The sequence below is a fragment of the Scatophagus argus genome, chromosome 6, assembly GCF_020382885.2.
Source record: "Scatophagus argus isolate fScaArg1 chromosome 6, fScaArg1.pri, whole genome shotgun sequence".
NCBI lineage: Eukaryota > Metazoa > Chordata > Actinopteri > Scatophagidae > Scatophagus > Scatophagus argus.
In genome coordinates, this window is record NC_058498.1 from 1,408,798 (window position 1) to 1,424,976 (window position 16,179).

The window sequence follows — 16,179 nt, forward strand, 5'->3', positions numbered from 1 at the left end:
ACAGACATGAAAGTTAAATCTAAAGTTAGTGTCAACCTAAGATTTAATTTAACATTTACAAGAGTTCACCGTCAGAAGAGGAAATCAAACAAGATTTTCAGAGTAAAGTCAAAATATTTTTACACTTTTCTGGCAGCTTTGTTTTTAGTTGAAATATGATAAGTCTTTTGACTAATGGTGACCGGTCTGATTGGTGCAGGTGGCAGGAGCTGAGACCAACACAATAAAGACCAGGCCTGTTTGTAATAAAGTCACAAATCCAACATTATTTCTTATTTAGAATCGGGCATGATTTGAAGAGCTTCATCAATTCAGAAAAATACAACATTGTGTGTTGTTTTTCCTGTTTGAGTCGTGTCGTGAGTAATGAACATCATGTTTAGGTGTCAAACAGGATGTCAGCAGGGACGGAAAACGGCAAAACACTTCATGTCTCACAGTTAAAACGTCGTTGCAGCCTTCTGCTGCACATGTGGCGGAGCTGTAAGAAACAAGCGAAAGAACAAAAAACCCCAACGATAACGGCTCCATGCAGTTTGTCCGGCATAATTAAAGTCTCTGGAAGCCCAGAAAAGATTTTACTTGTTTAGATTGCATGTTTTGAACTCCACTTCGGAAGTGCTACTGCTCGAAGCTAAGCCGCTACAGTGAAGAGTTTGTCTTACTGAAGGGTGTAAATAATGTCTTAAATTCTTCAGTGGTTTGGCAAAATCGTCACAGCACATCAGCGTGGGGTGGAGGAGGCGGCTAACTGAATTTTCACTTTTGGGTGAACTGTTCAATTCAGTTCAGTTTATTTATATAGCGCCAATTCACAACAAAAGTTATCTCATGACAATTTTCCAGTTAGAGCAGGTCGAGACCAAACTCTTCAGTTTGGGTGAACTGTTCCTTTGAACATCTGTGGAATTTTACTGACAGCTGCTCATTCATCTTCTCTTCTGCTCTTTCACAACAGTCAGACTGGCCGAGGAAACCACAGACGGGGGAGTTTTGCACTTTCTTCTTGGTTGGCAGGACTCTTGCCATTTGAAAAGTGCGACGATCTTTAAACCAATTATGACTCATTTTTCAATTTCTTTTATTAGCTGAGGAACCTTTGACTTCATTCTGCCTCCATTCAAATGAATAAATCAGAAAAGCCTCATATGAACAGGGTACTGAACTGAACACGTTACAACAGCAGCCTTTTCAGTTTCAGTCTTTTTTTGTGACTTAAAATGGACTTCAGCACCTGATAATTGTGAATGATCTCATTATAGTTGTTTAGCTGTAGCCTATTTTTACACTGGTATCGTTTTATAAGTTGACCTGGCCTCAATGGAAAGTTCTCGTATCTAATTATGTCTGAAACACACCACTGGTGACCTAACTGGCAGCAGCCAGTCAGAGGCCAAGTTAGGAGCTTTTTGTGATTACATGAATGAATATAAATGACAGCTCACAGAAAAAACTGAAACCCATGCGAGCGACGTTCCTAAACATCACGGGACGAGCCTCACTCACTGTGAACGCACTTCTGCTTTGTCTCAGAGATCAGGTAATGTCCTCTTAAACCAACATGTTTATCTGACAGGTTACAGACAAAAGGAGTTTCTTAACGTGAAATTGTCAATTCAACATTAAGAGAAAATATCAAATAATGTAGTCAACAGTATAACATTGAAAGGAGTGTTTCAGGAACTGTTACTTTTAAATAATAATAAACAGGAATTTCAGTGATCACACATAACAAACCTCCTTCATTCAACGCTAAACACTAAAAACAGATTGGAAGATCAAACACAGCAAAATATCAAATATCAATGTGATGCTATGTGTTCAAGGTGTTACCAGAGTGCAGGAATTTTGGTTATTAGGTTTGGTTTGGTTGTTAGGAAATACTTTCAGCTGCTTTTCAGCTGTCATGAGATGTTAATTCTTATTCAAATGTTAAATAGTTTTACCAGGTTTGTACAAAATAATGGATCTGAATGTATTATGTTTTTTAAAAAATATAAATGAACGGTTTTTAAAGAAATGAAAATGACCAAAATATTTCAGTTAAGGTTTGAGGATTTAAAACAAAATATTAGTATTTTAAATGTTGTTTTTTTTATAACTCATTTATGTGTGCCTCTGTTTCACCTGTCGTTTACATCCTGCATTAATCTCTTTTTATGTCTCATGTTTGAATTGTTGTGTTTCTCCTCCTCAGACCAGCAGGCAGTCAAACCTGGTTGGATTGAATCATGGGTAACGTGGCGACTTTGGTTAAGAACTTTTCTCAATTCCCGAAGAGACACAAGAGTTATGAGCTCTGGAGGAATGAACCAGAGGTGGTGCAGGAGGCCCAGCTCCTGTCAGAGCTGTTGGAGCTGCAGGAGGTGGAGCTGTGGAGGGTCCACTGGTGTCTCAGTAAGGACCTCCAGCAGGAGTTCCCCCCGATCCCCCGACATTGGTTCCGGTTTGCTGATGCCCAGAAAACAGCCAAAATAATGCTGAGGTGTTACCATGAGGAAGGGGCGCTGATGATGTTAGAAGCGGCCCTGACTGCAATCAACTACGGTGGTTACGTGCACCACCTCCACCACCATGTTGAGCCGCCAATTCCTAGACTGCCTCCAACATATGTTCCAGACTTTGTGAAAACTCAGCGCAGGAATCTGATCCGCAGGATTCAGTGGCTGGATGCCATTTTTGACACCTTGCAGGACTACGGGATCCTGAATGCTGCAAACAGAGAGGCTATCAACATCTATGGAGTCCACAAGGAGAAGAACCGGGCTCTGGTGGACCTGGTCCTGAAAAAGGGGGGCGAAGCACAGGAGGTGTTCCACAAGGTCCTCAGCCAATCGGAGCCATTCTTACTGCAAGAGCTGGAAGACGATCGAATCACGGAGAAGGTTTGCAGTCCACATTACTGTTTCCGTGAGGTTTAAGGAGACACTTGGAGACTCGAGACCACGTGGCCTAAAGAGTTTCCGTTTTGTACATATTCACCTTTTATTTCACTGTCTCTCTGTTGATGGTGATGATCCTGATATGTGATGGGATCAGCATATGATCAGCATGTCACTCCTCTGCTGCCCTGTTTTTATTTCCCAGGATCCCTCAGAGTCATCTTTCCTCATAGAGATGTTGGACCTTCTGGTCTCAGACGAGCTCAGATCTTTCCAGTGGTTGGTCAGTCATCTCATGGCTGGAGACGGCCGCCCTCCTGTCGGTGTAGAGCAGCTACAGCATGCAGACAGGCCAACGACGGAGAGAATTCTGAGAAAACATTTTGGACCAAAACAAGTGGAAAGCGTCGCCATGAACATCCTGCTGAAGATCGTCCCAACGCTCAGTATGTCCACACAAACTGTGTTGAGCTAACAGTTTCACCAATCTTTGTGCTAAGTGAGGCTAAACCGTTTTCTGTAATGAGAGCACATTGATGAAACTGATCGATCAGTATTGATCAGTGTTATCCTGCCGCAGGTGTCTGTCTGCGAGGAGAAACAGTGACATCACAGAGGTCGTCCGATATCACAGGGGAGACAAACTTGAACCCGACAGTGGTAAGAACATCAAACACAACACGCACATGTCACTGTGATGTCACTCCGGATGGTGACCAGTGATCGGTTAATGTGTTTATGTGTTTGATCTGATTAGGTCGACATTACGCCTCAAGTCTCTGAGGATGGCGGCAAGTTCAGGTAACACGCTGTTTACGTCTGTCCCCGTCATCTATCTGTCTATCTAACAGATTTTATTAGCTTCTAGCTGGCTAATTCAGCGGACCCTTCACTTCAGTAAATAATAAATAATAAACTGGTCGCAGTGTTTCCATTTAATTCCGTTGCTTCTGCATCTCCAGGTTGCGTTGCCAGCAGCCCGGCGTTTACCGCTGCAGTCTGACTGGTCTGCTGTTGGAGGGCGTTGGTGATGTGGTCTACCAAATGGTTCCTTGGGACCTGGACTTCCTGTCCTCCAAAGGTCTGAGGCCGGCTGGACCGCTGTTCAGATTCACCCTGCTGACAGGAATTTTCCACCGACTCCACCTGCCGCACTGCCAGCTGCTCTCAGGTCAGTGACACACAGCTCATCTACCACCAAAGACTGCAGAGACCAGGATCAGGGTTCACTTTGGTGCATCAAAATGCAGGCTGCTGTTCATTATGCGTAGACACTGGAACAAGGATCAGGAGTCCTGTTTCTGGCCCTTTTAACAACCTGCTGAGTGACAGCTAGCTGATCACATAAGAGCAGACATTTTTAATTTTGAACTTTAACTTTTGAAGTTTTGTTGATGAGGATGAGTTTTTCTGTCTTGCAGGTGACGGTCAGCACTTCCTGTCTGTAGCTCACGTCACTGGAGACAGCGTCGACTTCATCACACCTGGTCAGGTGACAGACAGCCACGTGATCATCAGCGTCTCCGGCTTCTCGTGTTTCGGTCTTCTGACACGGGCGTCGTCCAACGATGCCATCGGTGGCCTCGTGCTGCCATTCTACCAGCCCAGCCATCACTCGTTGTTTGTCCTGCTGCTGCCCAGGAACATCTGTCTCACGAAGGTACACCACCCTGAGTGCAACACCTGGAAAGTTCACCAGCCTGATAAAAATGACATCAATAAATTAAAACTTAAGGCACATTTTAAGGTATAAATTTAGGGATTTGGCTCATATTGTTTAGTCTAAACCTAAAATAAACATCAACCTTTATTGACAGTATTTATTTTTACATTCACCGAAATTCTTGTGGCATGTCAGCCATTACTAATGATCACAGCATCACAGCATCTCATCTGATCTCCAGGTGATAAAGGAGTGGAAGCAACGGAGTAACGCAGAGTATGTGGAAACAATAGCCAACTGTGAGCTGATCCCAAATCAGATGTACAAACTGAGCGTGCAGCCCGACGCGTTGGTCCACCCACAGGTAAAGCCGTCTTCAGTTGCCCCCATCTCAACCTGTCTCGTGGCAGCCGCGACATAAGCAAAGATTTTAACTCTTTCAGTGCTTGTGCTTCAGTGCATCAGCCGAACCTTCAGCTCTTCTGTGCTCTCATTTCAAGTGATGCTGCAGGTTCCTTAAGTGCTTAATTAATCTTAAAATGGCTCTTCATTCAGCATTGAGATCTTAAGTGCTGCTTCAGCTCCGTGTTTTGATTTCAACTTGAGTTTTTTCAGTCTGCAACATTTTTAGCAGCGAACACATGCACATTATCATCAGGAAAGTTCAGCGTTTTCACTTAAAGCAGTTTTTTTCCACTTTTGTAAAACTTTGAACATGTTTTTGTTTGTGTCAGAGCTCAAAATTTGTGAACTTCAGCGACTACAACAACTTCCTGGCGTCATTTCATGTGCAGCTGGCAGCCGATGTCAACATGGTGGAGCTCCACCTGAGGAGTCACGAGCCTCCGCAGCATGTGATTGGCTGGCTGTTTGGTTCCACAGAGTCCGTGGTGTGGAACCAGCACATCATACTGAAAGGTAAATCATTAAACTGTGATCAGGCTCCAGCCTCGCCACAGTCACATCACAGTTCACAGATTTGCTGATGTCACTGTGTTTGTTTTCCTACAGCTGCAGCCTCCAGTCCCAGTACAGAAGGTAACATCAACACAAACACACCTCCACACTGCAAAAAGCAAAACGTGTTTATTTTTAATAATACATGAATCACGATTAGAAAAGCCAGTTTAGAGAGAGATTATCACAAAACATTTCGGAGATTGAACTTCCACCTTTTGTTGCACTGGATTACATTGTTGTTCTGTGATTCGGTGTAACGCGTGTTCTGGTCTCTGCTGTGTCAGTATGCGCCTCAGAGTCCACGGAGGTGACCACGCTGCTGCTCAACACGCTGAACTCGCTCGGGCAGGAGGACTTTCAAACCTTCAAGCATCGTCTGCGTCTGCAGCCTGATCCGATCCCCAACTGCCGGCTGGAGGCAGCAGAAAGAACCAAGACTGTGGACTTGATGGTTCAGCAGTACCACACTGAGGGGGCCAAGAACATCGCAGAGAACATCCTGAGGAAGATGAAGTACAACCAGCTGGCTGATGTCCTGCACAGGAGATGACTGATCTGAAAGCGTAGAAAGAATGGCTGTCCAGTTTCTGAGTCACTGTTTTCAAACTCAGGATCCTGTATGTAAACAGGATGTGAACCTCCAAGGCTTCATCCTCGGCTGAGCTGTAACCATAGTTAGCCTGGTTAGCGAGCCCGTTGTCTGCGAGTAGATGGATGTTTATTATTTAATTCTACTTCATCTCGGCTCAGCATTTGACAAAGATGAAAAGCAGGTTGGCGTCAGGGATACTGCTCGAGGCTCGTTTAAATCTCACGCAGAGGCATGTGATTTGTGTTGTTCCCAGAAGTACGTATGAATATTTATGATAAATTATTATTGTCTCTATCAGACTTTTATTTTTTCCACCTTTTCTATTTATGTTTACTCCAATTATTATTTATTGTTCATGTATGAAAAAAATCCTAAATTCCTTTTCACATTTTTAATTTGACAGAATAATGTGATTAATTTACTATTTTAACTGAATTTTTAATGTAATTGTGTGATTTTTAAAATAAAACAAGAACAAGAATCTTCATTTCATAACACACTTATTTCCTTTTTAATTTTCCCCAAAAATATGTGAAGATCAACATGAAGAGAAACACAAACTTTGCAGGAGTCTTGTTAATCAGACACCTCCCCAGCTTCACTTTTCACACAGAACAGATGGGACAGTGAACGCCTCACAGAAACAAACAGGTGAGAAGGAAGACGTGGACTGAACCTGTGGAGACTCACCTGGTCTCACCTGGTTTAACACAGATGCAGGAAAGCTTCCTCTCTGTTTTATCCACAGGAAACGCTTTTCTCTGCATGTCTGAGAGGAAACATTTTTTTCCTAGGATGATGAAGGCAAGTAATGACTATTTAAAGAGCGGAATCAACAAGAAGAAAGACAGATTTTTGACTTGAGGGGGACTTTAAAGATCATCCTTGGGTTACTAATGTCTAATTGGGATTTCCATGTTTTTAAAGACAAATCTTTTAATTAATCCGTTAATTTAACTAATGCATCCCAGTATGTTTTTTTTCAAATCAGCTCCTTCAGGCTCAGGAACCACAAACAGAAAACAAAAAGCCACAAATAAATATTCATGACTTTCCTCCCTCATCCTGGGGAAATAACATATCATCCAGGCCTGTTAGCTTAGCTTAGCACAAAGACCAGCGTAGCCACAAAATAATTAGCATATCAGATGTGATGTTCTAGCTGTCAGCTGTTTCTAGCTAACCGATGTTACAGCTTGTGAAAAGACAAACAGCACTGTTTGCCAGCACATCAATAACGACGAGCACTTCAATATTAAGCTATCAGATATTATACCTTCAAAAGGCCTGAAATTCAGAGGTGGTTTTCATGCTGTTTGTCCATCCATCCATTTTCTATACCGCTTATCCGTCAGGGTCGCGGGGGAGCTGGAGCCTATTGACTGACTACGGGCGAGAGGCGGGGTTCACCCTGGACTGGTCGCCAGTCAATCGCAGGGCCAACACACAAAGACAGACAACCACACACTCTCACACTCACACCTAGGGGCAATTTAGAGCAGCCAATTAACCTAATGTGCATGTTTTTGGTGTTGTGGGAGGAAGCCGGAGAACCCGGAGAAAACCCACGCAGGCACAGGGAGAACATGCAAACTCCACACAGAAGGGCCCAGACCGGGATTCAAACCTGGAACCCTCTTGCTGACAGTGCTAACCACTGCACCACCGTGCCGCCCATGCTGATTGTTAAGTTAGCTTATACCTTACATAGGCTTCAGTGTCCAGAAATACACTTCATGCTATTTGCTAAATTCCAAGGATTTTCTGCTCCTTAAACAGTTCTTTGTCACTGAAATGATCCTTAAAAACCTACTTAATAACCTGTGTGACAGTCCAGTGGCCCTGTTTCCAGTCTTTGTGCTAAGCTAGGCTTCCTGTCCAGAACACAACCTACAGAGGAACATCAGAACTAAAACAGAGAGGAGTTAGTAAAATGCCTGACTGTCCCTTTAAGTGGAAAGTTCCTGTGACTTGAATGTGAATTTAAAAACAAACTGTCATCAGTGCAAACGCGTCAGCTAGCAGTAGCGACTGGCTGCAGTTAGCATCCAGAGCAGCACCCATGTGAAATAATAAAATAAAGTTTTCTGCTGCTGAAGCTTCATGTGGTCCCTCAGGGACTCAGGACAGGAAGTCACACAGCCGTCAATAAAAACACAGTACGATTCAAAGACTGCAGCCTTCACTCCTTCATCATGGTTATCCTGTAGTGTCTTTGATATTAGAAGATTGAAACATCAAATCACACTGACAACATTTGAAACCTTTTCTTTCTACAGTATCTGCTCAGGGTAACTACAGGCCAAATTTAAGGAGGTTTAATCTTTAAATTCTGCAGATAATCCATCACAAAACATCTTAATATATTATAATCTACTAAATGACCCCTCTAAACACCTGAATTTGAGCTTTCACCCTTAAAAAGCTCTTTAGTTGTGCAGATAATCCATCAAAAACACCATAACACACAAAAGTTCTGAAGGTATTAAAAAATACTAAATACCTTAAAATATTACAAAATAATGAGACAACTAAAATGAATTATTTGCTTGCATCAAGGAGTCTTTAAAAGGTAAAATGTGAGCGAGTCTGATAATCAACAGACTAATTAATGGACAGTAACACACTGAGATATTTTTATACATCATCTGCACATTTTAGAGAGCAAAGCCCCTACAGTCACTTTAATGGATAATTAATGTAAGAAGTCGAAGCTCCTTACAAATCTACATGTACATTTACTTACACGTGGCATCCAAGTCGTCTCCAGTTCAGGCATAAATTAACGGAATGATTTACGTGTTGTTTTTGACGTTTACCGTATTTTCTGGACTATAAGCCGCTACTTTTTTCCCACGCCTTCAACTCTGCGGCCCAAACATGCGGCTAAGCTACAGATTTTTACATGCTAACGGCCCGGTGATGCTAAGAGGAAGACGCTAGTTTTAAGCGTAACTTTTAACAGTCATTCTGCGCGTCATGCACATACCGTCATCAGGGAAAACACTCGAAGAAATGCATGTGATGCAGCTTTTAAGTGAAAAGCAAGCGAACCGTCTGTCCAAGAAGGAAATAGAGCTGCTGCACGTAAGCTTGGCTTAATGAATCAACGGTGAGACGTTGGAGACGGCAGCGTGAAGAACTGACGCAAAGCAAAAAGACGACGAAAGCTTTCAGGGGTCAGAAAAGCAGACGGCCCGGAAAACGTATGTCATGTTACAATGTGGACACCTGACACCTGTCAAGTGCGGCCTGTATGTGTACAAATACTTTTTCTTTTTAAATTTGGTGCGTTTGGCTTATACTCAGGTGCGTTCTGTAGTCCAGAAAATACGGTAAGTGGTTTCTCATCACTTAAAAGGCTTTTAAACTGTGCAGACAATCTAATAAAAATATTCATATATTACAGTCCATTAACTGTATTCTTAAAATATAAGCAGAATAAATAATTGTTGTAATTAACAGGTAAATGAATTAATTACGGCATTTAATGGGATTTTAAGGGGACAAACTGTAGTGAGATGTTTTTGAGATGATTACCTGCATAGTTTATCGAGAAAAGAACCCTTAAAAACTTAATATCTTAATTCAGGGGTTCACAGCAGATCTGTGGTTACACATCGTTCACGTATTAATAGATTGTTAATATATTAAGGAGTTTTCATGTATCATTAGAATGACTTGAAGGGGTAAAATTTATTTTAAAGTGTATGAAATGATAAAATCCATCCTGAATTTATACTTTAAAAAGGTATGGATTTTATCTTATTTTCATTTTTTTAATTATCCTGTGCAGATAAACCATTAAAACTACTTTTATACACAATAACCGATTTATTAATTTATTAATAGCCCCCATAAAATCCAACAAACATACCATAACTATATCATTATTAATGGACAAATAATGACATTTTAAACAAAAAAGTCAACTTCAAAGTGACTGAAAACCTTAACAGGACCTTAAATGTTTCAGTTAAGGTGAAACTTAAGGGACGGCTGTCACATTGTGTGAAGGTAATCGGACCATTAAAAAACATTTGTATCCATTAATCAACTCAGATTTGGATCAAACACCTGAATTTGCATCCACATTGAGAGATGAAGGTCCTTGTAAGCAAACTTAGTTAAATGTCCTGTGATGTTTGTTTCGCAAACTTGAAACTTTCCCATAAAACTTGAAGGTGCTGTTACTTCTCTCTACAGACACAACAAACTACTTATTGCGTTGAGGGCAACGTTTCAGTTGGATGTAATTCTGCAGAGTCGTGAACAGAATCAGAGAAAGCTGCAGGTTTGTCTGAGTCCCCACCTCGTTTTGATTTGTTTGGTGGTGTGTTTACTTCCCGCAGTATTTTCAACCCTCTGAAGCTCCTGTTAGTTCTCTGATGTTCGTTGGTGAGCAGAGCTGCAGTGCTGCTGCCTTCAGCCTCACAGGAAGCCCTGAAACCACGTCCACACTTTAGTGTCACAGCAGCCAGTTTAAACAGTCTGAGGAGAAAACTGAAGATCAGCATTTGTATTTCAAAATACTTTTACAACATCAACTGAAAAATAAACCAACAATGTGTACCTCAGGGGTCCATTTAGGGCCCACTGTTGTTCCTAATAACATATCTTTGTTTTGAATACACTCACTTCAGATAAGAACCTCAGAAACCCAGAATATCCCTTTAAAGTCCTTTTAACCAACAATTCATTTCACCTGCTAACAGTTAATCTAAATCAGTCTGACAGTAAGCCAAAGATTTGTCCCTCCATTAAAATTAAATTAAGAGCTTCAACAATGATAACTTTGAGGTGCTGTTAAAATTCAGAAATATTTCTCCTAATGTTCTTTTAAAGTACAAATTAAGGAGAACCTGTAAAGTTATTTTTTAATTTTTTACCCCCTTTTTGTGCATTGCATTATTAAAACCCTCTTAATAAATTACATTGAATTAATTTAGCCCAGATTCTCCCCATGCATGAGGTCCTGCTGCCAGTTTACGGCATTTGAGCCACAAAAATGAAATCTGCAAACTGAAACTGGAAACAAGTAAACGATATGGAATCATGTTATTGCCTCATCTCTTTCACGCTTCAATAAGAAACAAAATGACTGTTTAAAGTGGTCGCTGTGTGCTGAAAGTCCTGTCATCTGTACAGAGAGCATCACCTCCTCTGATTGGTCAGTCTGCTGTGGAGGGGCCGGACTTTGGACAAGACTTTGTGAGGTGGGTCCGTCATGGTCATCACGCACTTTGTGTTGGCAGGGAGGGGCGTCACCGGGGTGACGCTGGGCGGGGCTCCTGTTGTTGTCATTGTTGTCGACACTGTTGCTGTCGTTGTTGTTGTCGTAGTAACTGGAGTGGGGTTGTTTGTCACCGTGGCAACAGGCTTGGCCAGACTAGTCTGGATCTCGGCCCTCCTGGCCAGAGCCGTCCTCAGCTTCTCCCTCATCTGCTCGATCTGTTCCTGCAGCTCCTGCAGCTCGCCAGGCTGAGGTGGAGCCACAACAGTGGCAGGTGGGGCCACTGCAGTGGTGGGTGGGGCCACTGCAACGGGGGGCGGAGCCACAGGGGGAGGAGCAGCAGTCTTGGGTTGGGCGGAGGAGGCAGAAGAAGAGGAGGATCCTGAGGGTAAGGAGAGCACCAAGCTGGCAAATGAGGCGGCCGGTCCTCCGTTCTCACACAGTCTGCTGTTTGGCAGCCTCGGCTTAGATGGACTCTGCCCTTCGGATTTGGCCCCGCCTACTTTGGTGTCTGAGGTGGCGATGCGAGCGAGCAGGCGGCGTGTGTTGAGTGTCTCCAGGTTGAAGTGGACTCGTTTGAAGTCCCGGGCGTCCTTAATGGTGGCAGCAGCAGCATCCTTGCTGGTCTCGTTGTTCCATTTGGCAGAAGCTCCAGGGGCTGGTGGGGCAGGGGGCCCCGGGGGAGGCTGAGACTTCTGCAGGTTACAGCTGAACGGAAGCAGAAAAGCAAGAAGATGTGACCACTGCTCATTCTTTACCTTGGATTCAGCAGTTGATAACATAATAATAATAAATTGTTTATGAGGACCCTGTTACAGTCACTTTGGATGGCCTCTCACTTTTGATAAACTCAGGGTTTTATCTGTTTTCCAATCAACATCTAATTCAACATCAACATCAAGTCATTTTAAATAGAAATTTAAGATGACTTCCGGTATCCTCCTGTGACATCAGTCATGATGAAGTAAGACAAACCTTTTCTCTTTCTCAGCTCGCTGCCTCTTCACGTCTTCGTACGTCATGTTCAGAGCTCGATGGATTTTCTGTCAAACACACAAGCAGTCCGGTCAGAGTTTTATCCACTAAAACATTTTCACAGCTGGATCACCTTTGTGTTTGAAACAAACACAAAACGTTCGGCTCTGACCTCTTTTCCCTCTGCACTTCCTTAGAGCCTCTTCATCACCTCCTGAAACCTCCTCATCTTTAACTGAAGACGTGCTGCAGATCCACGTCTGAAATCTCACTGTGGCTGTTTCTTCCTGCAGTGCTTCCAGGTATTTTGCTATTTAGAGGTTCTTATTATACTAGGAGGAAGGCTTTTGGAAAGCTAGGTGTTAAATTATCAAATTTCTGAATGGAGTCTGGTATTGCTCGACTCACAGAAGTATGACACTGTTTTTAAGTCCTTGATAGTTTTTGTCTTCAAGAGTAAACCGGACAATCCTGGGTCAAAATCAAACTCAGTAGTTAGAATCTATAAATCTGAGTTCAACACACGCACGCACTCACCTGTGAGGTGTGCAGCCAGTATTTGAGGTTCTGTCGGCGGCGGATGTGCGGCAGGACCAGTTGGTAGAAGCCGTGTTCACCTGCCAGAGTCAGCAAAGCTCCGCCCACTCCAATACACAACAAGACGAAAAGTCCTGAAAAGTGACTGATTCCCATCTGAAGAGTCTGAGAGAGGAGAGATGGGAACAGAGTAAAGGTTTCCATAAAAAACAACCAAATCCTATAAGGAAAGACAAGCATTTTAAGAGATCATAAACATCTTTAGAGTCAGATGTTTTTTTCAAATGTGTCTGGATACACTGACCAAAAGATCGAAACATTTTGACTTGCTAACACATATTTGCAAATAAACATTACAGAAATATGAGATGAAGTCTCTCAGTTATTTTCTTTGGTAACTGCTGTGTGCTTCTGGACAACTCTGACCAGTTGGTGTCGCTAGAGGACAGGAAACGAGACAGAAGCACATGAACGCAGATAAAAAGCAGGAAAGTTTAAGACGTGGAAGGAGAAAGAAGGCACAGTGAGACTGAAAAAGGAAGATGGAGACAAAACTCACGAAAGAGAAGACAGAAAAAATGAGAGATGTTGAATGAACAGAGAAACGAGATGAGTGAGAAGAGGGAGAGAAGGAGGAAGTGACGAAGGTAAGGAGGAGGATAAAAACCACAGTGATTACGGTTGATCCAGTTGGTGTTGGAATATTTCAGTCGAGACCAAAGTGGTGGACGGACAGACGGACAGACAGACAGTCGTGTACATGTGGGTACGTCTGAAGACCTGAGCCCACTGACCTCGGTGACGGCGAACACCCGGTTCCCACAGGGGACCACTTTGTACCACTTGTCGTGCAGCAGGTCCATGTATCCTTCTGATTTATATCTGCTGATGAACTCTGAGATGTTGGAGGTCAGAGGGGAGTTCTGAGGCAGGCCGATACCATAACCTGTAAACAACAAACCATCATAAACAAACCTAAACCATATGCAACGCACAATAAACAAAAGACTGACATATAAAAAATAAACAATAAAGAACAGACTCAGACATGAATCATTTATTTAATGATATAATAAGTGGAATAATACACATGAAGCAGATTAATTAAAGAGAGCAGTGAATGTGTGAACAGTAATTATTTTGGAGGACCACATAAGGGACTAATTACATTAAAAAAGTCAATTATTATTAAATTAAGAGATTAGCTGGATGTCAAAGCACAGACAGAAAACACTGAAAACTTTTGCTTTTAAAGGAGCAGTCAAACATTCAGATTCACAGAGACAAAGTGCCACGCAAGGCTGGCAGATTCTCATGCGTCAGTCCTGAACCGAGTCTGCACTGGACTCTCACTCTCTTATTTTAAGTAAATGAATGTAAACTCGTTTCACTGAGGTTGTCCCTCAGGGATCCGTCCTCTGTCCTCTAATGTTCTCCATTTGCCTCTTGCTTCAATCCCAACACTCCAAAAACGTTGTCTTCTTTACTGTTTCTATGCAGATGATTCACAAATCTATTTTGTTTCTAACGGTTAAAGTACACAGCAGCCAGCCGTGCTGCATTCAGGCTCTGCCTCATCAGATGCTGCCTGTAACTGGCATTAACTGCGCTGACAAGCTGAACCTGTTCAGATTCAACTCTTCCAGCAGCCCCCAAAACCCACACCTGGACTGGAAATCACCCCCCACTCCCACAGCCCTGACACCTCATGTGGTCAAGACCCTGAGGAAGTGAACTCTCCCACATCAGGTCTGGGGTCAGACCAGCACTCAGGACTAAACCTCCTCTGGCAGTGCAGAGGATGTGGAAGTACCTTCCGTAATCACCCTGGAGATCACCTGGACAACAGGTTAGAGTGGGGTGGAAACACCCGCTCAGAGGACCAGAGCTGCTCTACTTCCTGGAAGAGGCTCAGAGGTTTCAGTGTCTGCCACGGGTAACCATCAAGCCTTTTAACTCACCCCGAGTCCGTCGCAGTGCGGACACCAACTGAGCAGAATGCAGGTGTGCATTTTGGAAGTTAAAATCATTATTATTTATTGTCAAAGACTGAGGCTCTTCTGTCTTCTATCAAAACACAAAATATTTCTGTACTTGCAACATTTTTAAGAAGTGAAACTGATGCCCTCTTATGCAGTTTTGTCATTTGTATTTATTCTTTATTTTGTTTTTTATGTATAAGCTTTCCTACATGTTGCTCTGCATGTACAGATGGAGTGAATGTAATACTGTGTAAACATTTATACAATAAAAGAGACTCTAAGGATAGACACCATACAGACTGTTAAGCCTTTGAGGCAAACTTGTGATATTATGCAGTTTAAATAAAGTTGACTCAACAGTATTTTCTCAGTCCTGCAGGATGAAGCAGCTCTGAGTGAATCTTTAACCTGTTAAACTGTCTGAGTCTGCAGGGAGAAGATTCCTCATCTGATTGGTCGAGATGATGAAACCCCATGAAACACGTTTCAATAATAAAAAAAAAAGTTTAAAACACACACACACACTGACATGTTTGTACTTCCACACTTGTGAGGACCTTCAGTGACATAATGCACTTCCCAACATCTTGAACCATCACAACTAAATGTCTTCATACGAACCCCTAAACCTGAAACACTCGTTTGACGGTTTGGCTCAAAATAATGGTCCGCTGTCCAAAACTGTAACTGTCCTCACAAAGACAGAAATACAACAGCACACACGCAGTCTGTCTCACCTTCGATGGCGAACGGCTTCCCCACGGTTGCCAGCTTACAGTCCGCGTCGATGGAAACTTCGTAGTCGAGCAGAGCTTTGTCCATGATGAAGGCGTCGAGCTGAGGAGGATCTGCCCTTCAGCAGAGAGCAACACGGTTACTACAGCAACTAACACCTGCTTCAGCAACCAGCAACAACAACGGAGAGGCATGACGACATGTACAGGAATCTACACACATCTACTGGCAACAACTGCAAACTACAGCAGCTACCGAGAACAGCCGACAGGTATTACAGCAACTGTAAACAAACGGCAAGTAACTGGTCCTACAGCTACAGTACAAGTACTGTCCATCAACACGGAGCAACACGACACACGGCAGCATGGTGAATATAACAACTGACGGCAACTCTAGCAACACGGTTAGCACGGGATGACTACAGCAGCTACTGCAACTGGCAACTAAAGTCAGTGACATTTTGAAGATTTCCCAGAGGACAGAACTGTTGCATACAGCAAGTGAAAGTCCCTGTGACTTTGTCAACTGTTGCTGTGACAGTGAAGACCTGCTCACCTGCTCAGGTGTGTGAATGGCAGGCAGCCAATCAGCTCTGAGCTCCTGTTGTTTTCATGTGC

General features: G+C 42.9%; 2 protein-coding genes across 3 annotated transcripts in view; one reads left to right on the top strand and one right to left on the bottom strand.

Annotated features, from left to right (window-relative positions):
• Nucleotides 1–93: 93 nt before the first annotated feature.
• Nucleotides 94–7,062, top strand: LOC124060274. Its single transcript, XM_046391017.1, has 11 exons — nt 94–1,540; nt 2,198–2,885; nt 3,088–3,328; nt 3,463–3,542; nt 3,640–3,683; nt 3,845–4,053; nt 4,304–4,542; nt 4,787–4,909; nt 5,280–5,463; nt 5,557–5,583; nt 5,790–7,062. Exons 2-11 carry the CDS (start codon nt 2,232–2,234, stop codon nt 6,053–6,055), a joined length of 2,067 nt encoding a protein of 688 aa, XP_046246973.1. The 5' UTR covers nt 94–1,540; nt 2,198–2,231; the 3' UTR covers nt 6,056–7,062.
• A 2,589-nt stretch (nt 7,063–9,651) lies between these two features.
• Nucleotides 9,652–16,179, bottom strand: part of grin3bb (glutamate receptor, ionotropic, N-methyl-D-aspartate 3Bb) — a 39,041-nt gene continuing 32,513 nt past the window's right edge. For both annotated transcript variants that reach the window (XM_046392305.1, XM_046392306.1), the window contains exons 5-10: nt 15,562–15,677; nt 13,637–13,788; nt 12,843–13,007; nt 12,306–12,373; nt 11,256–12,038; nt 9,652–10,588 (exon numbers count right to left, since the gene is read on the bottom strand). In XM_046392305.1, the coding sequence (XP_046248261.1) occupies nt 10,318–10,588; nt 11,256–12,038; nt 12,306–12,373; nt 12,843–13,007; nt 13,637–13,788; nt 15,562–15,677 (1,555 nt within the window). In that variant the 3' untranslated portion in view covers nt 9,652–10,317. The remainder of the gene's footprint in view (nt 10,589–11,255; nt 12,039–12,305; nt 12,374–12,842; nt 13,008–13,636; nt 13,789–15,561; nt 15,678–16,179) is intronic.